Source organism: Asparagus officinalis, chromosome 1 (assembly GCF_001876935.1).
Source record: "Asparagus officinalis chromosome 1, Aspof.V1, whole genome shotgun sequence".
Taxonomy (NCBI): domain Eukaryota; kingdom Viridiplantae; phylum Streptophyta; class Magnoliopsida; order Asparagales; family Asparagaceae; genus Asparagus; species Asparagus officinalis.
In genome coordinates, this window is record NC_033794.1 from 30,768,181 (window position 1) to 30,777,350 (window position 9,170).

General features: G+C 37.7%; 1 protein-coding gene across 2 annotated transcripts in view; it reads left to right on the top strand.

Annotated features, from left to right (window-relative positions):
- Nucleotides 1–6,368, top strand: part of LOC109822305 (CHD3-type chromatin-remodeling factor PICKLE-like) — a 24,589-nt gene extending 18,221 nt beyond the window's left edge. The window contains exons 9-13 of one of the 2 annotated variants that reach the window (XM_020388492.1): nt 3,775–3,870; nt 4,008–4,120; nt 5,054–5,174; nt 5,386–5,413; nt 5,504–6,368. In XM_020388492.1, the coding sequence (XP_020244081.1) occupies nt 3,775–3,870; nt 4,008–4,120; nt 5,054–5,174; nt 5,386–5,413; nt 5,504–6,117 (972 nt within the window). In that variant the 3' untranslated portion in view covers nt 6,118–6,368. Of the gene's footprint in view, nt 1–3,774; nt 3,871–4,007; nt 4,121–5,053; nt 5,175–5,339; nt 5,414–5,503 lie in introns of both variants that reach the window. The other variant, XM_020388499.1, reaches the window with a different exon arrangement.

Consider the following 9,170-nt stretch of genomic DNA (forward strand, 5'->3'; position numbering starts at 1 on the left):
TATATATATATATATATAAGAGAAAAATGTAAGAACTTGGTACCAAGCACAAGTTTTGTGCTTGGTAACGAGGTGTTTCATTCTCATCTACTCTCCACTCTATGTTATATATATATATATATAAGAGAAAAATGTAAGAACTTGGTACCAAGCACAAGTTTTGTGCTTGGTAACGAGGTGTTTCATTCTCATCTACTCTCCACTCTATGTGAATGTGGTCCCCCATTTGAATGAGTAGATAAGAATGAGCCACCTCATTAGTAAGCACAAAAATTTGTGCTTGGTATCAAGTTCCTCCATGTTGTTCTCTCTATATATATCTTTTAACAATGATTATTAAGCATAGTTCTACCAAACACCTTAACTGTTTTTTAAGAAGTTTGTAATATTTGATTACCAAATAACTATTTAAGCAGCTTCTATAAGTTGCTTTTATATGCAACTTATTATAAGCTCCAGCAATACCAAACTAGCCCTTCAACACCTCTGAGCGAAAGAGGGGGAAAAATGAACATTACTTTCATTATTTCAAACTCAAGTATTGAAGCCAAAACTAAGATATAATTAAAATGAAAATATCAAATAATAATTAAGATCACATAATACCTGTCCCGTTAAAGCCCACACACATTCTCAAGTGAGAACAGAAAGCCAAAATAACAAAGAAAAGATGACATCCAAAAAATCAGTACTAAACACCCAAAAACACAAGCATGAAAATGATCAAAACCTTTGCTTTCTGTCGTCATGCCTCTTCTCGCCGCCGCACCAACGAACATCGCTCTTGGCTGCCCAGAAGGAATGTTGAGTGAGGTAAAATGAAAAGTTAACCTAACTGAGCTATATTTATATAGGGGTTAAACGGGCCGGGTAATCTCTTTATTAATCGAATTGACCCATATAAATAAATTGACCCAAAAACCGTTAATAGCGGGTTGGGTCAAGTCAACATTTTCCACCCGTAGTCGGAGACTAGAATTTTAAGAACTAATGCATGAATGATAGGGTTCATAATCTCATTTGACTTTTACGATGTATTTATATCATTCACACCTTAACATGGAAATGCAATTTTTCAGATAGTGTTCTTTATCATCTTGAAATTTTGCTCGATTCGTTGTGTCTTACCTGATTGATTTAGTTTTATGAATTCATATCTTGTTATTATGTTTGTGAGTGTGTTTTGTGTCTGGTTGATGTTTATACATGCATATTGATGTGTGAGAGGGAGAGTACACATGGTTTTGAATAGTAGGTTTTCTCAACACTAATATTTTTTTTAATAAACTAGAAAACATCGTAACTTTTATATAAGTAAAAGCTGAGTACAACAAAGTACTCAGCTACTCTATACATAGCAGTAGCACACAAAATAAACTATGAGAACTTAGACATGTAGGCCTCCTAAAAAACCAAAATACATTAAGGGAATATGTAAAACACTGATCCAATAGCATCCAGGGAAACCATGTGTCTGATATGAATTAGGAGCTCCTCATGTTCAAAGTAGTGGTACATGTGATCCAAAGAGTGCCCATATTAGGAAAGGAGATCAGCAACTTGGTTGCACTCATGAAAGCAATGAGAGACATGCATCTGAAGCACTTGGATATTATGCATGATAGAGTCCCAGGTAGAGGTTTGCTGCTAATAGGGACAAGCCTTGCCGACAGATTGGACGAGGGCATTGAAGTCAGTCTAGGCATGTGCTTGAGATATGGCCAAATCAACCAAAAATTTAGTACCATAGTCAAGAGCTTTCACCTCAGCTATTAAAGTAGTTCCATGAGCAGCAGGACCCACAAAAGCACCCACCAAACACCCAAGATGATCACGAATGACAGAACCAACAGCCAAGTTGTGATCCATACAAGATCCATCAACATTCAGAGCATATCTATCATATAAAGGAGCTTGCCAAGAACGAGTAGGACGGTTTTGTGAGGGGTTCCTAGGGGCTATGCCAATAGAACTCAGAGAATCCATCCCAAAATGGGGAGATTCTCTCCTAGGCTTGACTTTGGAGTCCAGAAGCTAAAGAGTATCAATCACAATCGAACGAGCCATAAGACGACCCTTCTTCATGTCCCCATGAATGGTGTTGTTCCTAAAATTCCAGATTTGCTTACTAATAGCAATTGCAGCAAGATGACCCATGATAGCAAATTGAGAATCACCCTTGCATCTCTCAAACCACCAATCAAGCCTTGCAGTAATAGGTTAAAGAGGATTGCATAGCACATCAAATAAGATACCAAAATATGACCATAGGGATTGAGCAAGTTCACCTCTAGAAAATAGATTTTCAAGAGATTCCTCATTAGCATAAGAGCAGCGAATATATTTTGAAGCAATAGAGATACCTTTCAGTTTGCCAGCAGCATCAATAGGGATGATCCGTTTGAGAAGTTTCCGACATAACAATTTAGGTTGCATAAGCATGATAGAATTCCAGGAACTATCAAGAATAGGCTCAAAGGCATAAATGTCTCTTACGGCATTCCAAGCAGACTTGGTGGAGAAAAAACCATCTTTCTCGGGGTCCAGCACAATCTATCATTACTACCAGTGAAGGGAGGGGCAGTCTCATGCAGGGGAAAAAAATCATTTTTTTTGTTATACGTAATGATGCACTTAGTGTAGTTAGTAATGTACTCGTCATAATTTCAGTTATCTCGTAGTTGAGGGTCTCCTTAAGTAAATAATTCTTTTTGGTTAAATATTGACTCTTCTTTTTGTCTTATTGGTCCTAATTTTGCTACCGTTCAGATAATCAATTGTTAATATCCACAACGGGCATTATCTTTCCTATGTTTAGAAATCATTTTGATTTACTTGAATAGATGTTGTTTTCCCTGCAATATATTTTGTTTTTGGCTCTTTCGCGTTTTATTAATGCCAACAGTTAAATTTAATCACATCATGCAAGAATTATCATCGTTTCTATCTAAACACACTCTTTTCCTAATCATCGGAAATTTTTTGGAAGACTTAAGGCACCCCTAGAGTTCTGCTGTGACATTCTGACATTGACAGAATTCTAAGTTCCCATAATCTGAAAATCTGTTTAGTTTGTACTTTGTAGTAAAGTTTCATGAAAATTGTACCTATTCTAGGGTTTTGTGAATTTCATTGTTTGTTTCCAATGTACTAAATAAGTTGGTGGCGGCGGAGGTTAAGGACATCAGAGTTGGCATCAACGATGGCGAGATGGCAGAACTTACGCTGGCGAGTGAAGCGCTCACATGGTGAAAGCCTTGTGGTTGGATAGGAACAAAAATTCCTCAGAGATGATAAGAGAGAGGGAGTCAATGGTGGAGAATCAGGAGGGGAACTAAGAAGGGTTGGAGTTAACTAGGGAAAGAAGGGGTTGAAAGGAGAGAACTGGCTTGGAGAGGTCAATGGGGTTAGAGTAGAAGCTCACATGAGAAGATTCCTGAAACTTTCTCCTTTCTGAACATAAGAGGCGGGGCCTACAAAGTTTTCTAAGTAATATTTGCCCTCTTTCTTGACATTGTTTCAGAGGCAGCCTGGATGGCCATCTAGGCAAATGCCCAGACTGCCTAAAGATAGCTTAATTCTTTTAGCATGCCAAAATTAAAAAACAAAACCAGCCCAGTTGACTATTAGTTTTGGAATTGGGTTGTGTGGATCTAATGGGTTAATATACAGATGTGTCTTGCTTTGTATTTTGATTTTATAATGCGCATATAGATGTTTGTAACCAAAAATGCAATTTGTTTTCTAACTATTTATCTCTTTATTTTTAAACAGTATCTTTTCCCGGGAATGGAACCGTGTTTATCATCAGAAGACACTATCTTTTCATCATTAGTTTCAGCATCTGGAAAGCTTCAACTCCTAGAGAAGGTTGGTTTAGATTTCTTACTAAAAATGCTCAAATATACATTTTTGTATTTCTGCTTGCTTCAGCACATGGCTACATGTAAAGCCGTCTGGTTAAACTGATTAGCTAATATCATTTATCTAATGAATAAATGTTTCAGTTGCTGCCTAGACTGAAATACAGAGGGAATCGTGTTCTACTTTTTTCTCAAATGGTCAAAATGCTTGATATTTTGGAGGACTTCCTGATGTTTCTTGGTATGTCATACTTCAGGTGAGCACACCGAGTAATAGTCTGCGTATTTGGTCCATGCTTTTTTGCAGTGATTCCTTTATACCTTTTGTGTTCTATACTGACAGTTAAATCCTACAATATATTTTCCGATTCATGCAATTTTATGATTCGAGAAGTTCCTATATGAATTTGCAGTGCCACGGGATTGAAATCTTGATATGTGCTTGTGAAATGTGTCATTTTATATTCTTATTCCCATCTCATACAATGTAAATTGGTAAACATATGGGTTAATTTCACAAAACCACCCTGAACTTTTTTAATCGCATGTAGCCCCACTGAACTTTGGTGTGACTCTGAAAACTCCCCTGAACTTTCAATCCTGAACTTTCAATCTCCCTTCACCTGACTATCTGCACCTGGCAACCAAAATTTCCTTTTGAGAAACCCCCCAAATTTAGTCAGTTTCCATTTACAGGCAACAGACAACCTTTCCCCAGTTGAGGGTTTTTTTCTCTCAATGAAGTTTTAGTTATTTTCCAATTACAGGTTGGGGATCTGGTGAAAAAAGTTGGAAGTTAAGAGGGGTTTTGAGAGATAAAAGGGTTCAGCATGGTTATGTGCAAAACACAACAAAGGTCAGGGTGATTTTGTGAAATTAACCTAAAAATTTCATACAATTTAAATTTACGTAGCCCCTCATCTAGTGTTTACAAAATGCAAGTTTTTACAATTATAGAACAATTGATGGTACATGATGAATTTAGGTGGAAGTATCTGAATCATGCGATATACATTTTATATGTTTACATTTTAGGGGATTGAGATCATGACCAACTGTTCAGATCACCTGAAAAGTGACCCATTTGAAATAATTTATAAGCACCCATATGCACTATTTTTTACCCATGTATATAAACTGTTTTTTATTTTATTTTGAGTTGTGATTGTGGCACCACCTGGAATCTGCAGGATTGATGGAAGTACACCTATTGCTGCAAGACAGGAGCAAATGAGAGATTTTAATGATCCCAATAGTCAAGTCTTTGTCTTCCTCATCTCAACACGTGCAGGTGGTCTAGGTATTGATTTGGTAAGCAACATCGACAGCTAAGCTAATTTCAAGCATTTTCTTTTTTTTTTCTTTTTTGCATGCATGAAGACCGATTTGTTTTTCAGACAAACCATTCAAGAAATGTTCTTGCACTTTGTTTTGGGAAGTTTGGTTCATTTATATTCATTAGTTATTATCTAATAGGCTTTTTCGCTCATGTACATTTACTTCTATTTATCGTCTTGGACAGCCGACTGCTGATAGGGTGATTATATATGGTAAGTATTTTACTCATTTTTATTTGTTCTATGCATGATTGCAATGCCTCTCTGATATAACTTTCTAATTTTCATTTAAAATTCTCTCAGATCCAGATTTTAATCCCTTCAACGATTTGCAAGCCCAGTCCAGGGCTCACCGGATTGGTCAAACCCGACCTGTGGTTGTTTATCAGCTTATAACAAAGTGCTCCGTAGAGGTTAAAATACTTCAGAAATCTAAAGAGAAGTTAGCAATAGAGAACTTAGTAATGAATCCTTCCAAGATACCAAGTGTCAGTGAATTGCATTCAGTACTGCTTCATGGTGCTCGTACAATCCTAAATAAGGAAAACATAAAAGCCACCACGATCCATTACGATGATAAAGCCATAGATGCTCTTCTTAAGCTAGACCCAGAACCTGGTGGTAATTGCAGCCCTGACGACAATGGGTATTTGGGCAGCATCCAAAATTTTGTTACTGAAGATGATGAAAATGGAAAACTTTCATCTCCGAAAGCTAAGGAATGGGAAAATATCCTTGGACCTGTAGAAGATGCAAAGGAAGAGGATGGAAATCTTGGCAGGGGGAAGAGGCAGAAGAAGAAAGAGGTCAATTACGAATGTGAAGAATCTGATAGCGATGATATATACTCGCCAGAGAGTTCGTCCTCTAGTGATAGCGATGACTCTGATTTTGAAGCAGCCTATGATGAAATGTAATCGTGACCTATCTTTTTTGTAGAGTTTCTTTTGGTTACAGGTGAAAATTGTGACTTCAAAGTGTCACCTGTATGCTCTTATCTGGCCAATTTTGTAGATACTAATTGTTTTTTGTGGCCAATTTTCTATAGCATTGTGCTTTAAAGAATCATGTTCAAGTATAACCAGTATTTTGTCGAGTTTGTACATCGGATAAATTAGGGTCTGCATCTGGGCTTCATATATTGTATATGCTCATAAGTCTCTTTAAATGTGCACTGAAACATTGTAACACTGCTAATTTTCACTTTTGAGTGAAATCAGCTTGGTTACATGGAACAAGGTTGATTATACTCATCCAAATGCACTTCACTCTGTTTAGGCAGTTGCAAATTTGTCATAATTGAGCATATGTTCATAAATGAACAACGAAATTTTGAGCGTACCTGGCATTTGAATTGGACATAATGCGCTGTACAACTATCCGATATTGAATGCTAGCAGGTGATCGTGCTTCGAAGAACAGTTTGGTGACGTGATAATTGAACTGAACATAATTATCTTTTGCCTTGAACTGGATATAGTTTTCTTCTGCCAGACCAATTTGAATGTCTAAACGAGAGGTCTTCGTGGGTTGTGGGGGATTTTTCAGAGGTTTTTTTTTTTAATTTAAATAGAAATTTTCAGTTGGTATGCAATCAACTTTGGCAAAGGGACTCCCGCAGTTTAGCGAGTGCGCCTCACGGGAAGTTATGACTGGAACAACATATATAATATCGCAAAATTCTAATTATTTTTCGTTCTATAGAGTGAAAGGTTACACGCAAGGTTTGTCAAGTTGTAAGAGACTTGTTTTACTTGTTATCTTTCATCTAAGTAGGGGTTAATTGGACCATTGGTCACCATGTTTATCACCTAATTGGACAATTATACCTGTGTTTTAATTGTTTGGATAGCTAGTCATGTCATTAAATACTAATTGGATCATTAATCACGTCCAACGCTTCTCGTCAAATGATGGGTTTTAGTGACATAACATAGAAAAGTTCTTGATTATTTGACATAAACACTTACTTCTATGCCTAATATCTTGATCACTTAAACAAGGAAATGAAAATTTGTAAAGTATGAGGCTACTTGTATTGGATAATTATATGGCATTTGACATTTTATTCTTGAAACTATAAACTTATGACATACTAAGTAAATTATATTGCTTAAAGACGAATGAAAACATACAAAGTGAGTAGTAATCCAATTAGTATTTAATTATACGACCGATCATCCAAACAATTAAAACATTGGTACGAAGGTTCAATTACTAGATAAATACAGTGCCAATGGCAATGATCCAATTAACGCTCTAAATAGATATGTCTCCTTTACGTACAAAGAGAAATGCCTCCTTCATACATAAAGAAAAATTGGAGGTTTGCCTATAAAGTCCCCACGCCGCAGTTAGTTGAGATCAAGGATAAGTAATACTTTCCAGTTAGTTTAAAATCCTAAATTGATCCTAAAGAGATAATTGGTATTTTAAAAACCTCCTTTATAAGTAAAGAAATCGGTAGGAATTACCAAAAACACTTCTCAAATAACTTTAAAAACCGCCGTGTGAAGCTGGGGGGAAAAAAAACAAAACCCAATAACGGATGACAATGTCAACTTGGCTCCTTCCCGTAACTTTGTTGCAAGGTTGTGAGCACCATGCTTTGTGATTTTGAGAAGGCGACCAAAAATTGCACCCAGACATAGATAGGCCAAAGCTACCCAAGGCATGCGTATAGCAAACGGTCGAACAGAACGTCATGCCAGAGCATCTTGGCGCATAACAGAAGCAAACATTTGCATAAGAACCAATGTTGCTTATACTTCCATACTCCGAAACCTCGTCGGGGTTTTTGAGAGAACAACATGTAGGCGTTAAAAAATACTTATAGACATCCAAACACCACTCAAAACAACATAGAAGAACGATATACACGTGCCGCGGCTAAGGCGCGGCAGCCTAGGGGGCCGCGGCTTAGGCGCTGCAACCTACAGTGTCGCGGCAGTTAAAGAAGGATGTTGTGGCAGTTATAAGGCAGTTATTCGATGATGTTTTGAAGTCTACGTGGCGGCGTATCAGAAATAGAACGCGTGCTGACGTGGACAAGCAGTTAAACCACGAAAAGAGTGGTTAAAGGTCGTGGGAGAGCGGTTTCAAGCACGATGGAACGTGCTGATAACCACCTCTTTGGCCGCGACATCCTATACTGCCGCGCCAATAGCCGCGGCAGTGTAGACTGCAGCGGCCAAAGAGAAAACACTCGGTCAGTTATTTTGTCCCCGTTTCAACTGTGGTGCACTGAGACCCCTATAAATACCTCTCTACACACGAAATAAAGGACATAGAGCATTTTGGAACAGAAGAGGCTTGAGCTTTCAGTGATTTTGAAGAAGAGAGAGAACTTTCACCCTTTGACAAGCATCATTCGGTGATTCCTAGAGATCTAAGCTCATACTTGATCTTTGGAAGAACGGATATCTTACATCGATAAGATATTCGTTTTCAAATTTTTACTTCGATAAACGAAGGAGAGATCCCTAAGCACCCTCACGATCTTTGAATCGGTGGTCAACGAGCCAAAGCACTCACGGCACAGGCAAAGTCCCACAAAGCAGGAGTTGATAGACAATTTCTGTGTTATTTTCTCGAGAGTTATAATTTTTGTTTAGTTTCATTGTAATTTCGTGTAAACAAATTAAAGTTTAATGGAATCGATAATGGAGTCAACTTTCGCTGAAAACAAGCTGGCGACTACAGTGGGAGCCAACGGTCTCGCTGTCGAGACCGTCGTGTCGCAGCCGATCAAGATTCCAGTTGAATCCATGATCGAATACGAATTCGACCAAACCAAATTTGAGGAATATCTCTCATCATCCTCTTCAAGATCTTCATTGTCTCGTAAATACAAGAGGATCTCACAATTGAGGAAGACTTCCATGCCAAAGAAGGCACAGAATGAAGACTCTCGCAACCTCTCTGCTCGTAATGACTCTTCTTCAATTAAGGAGTCATTAAATCAAAGCCC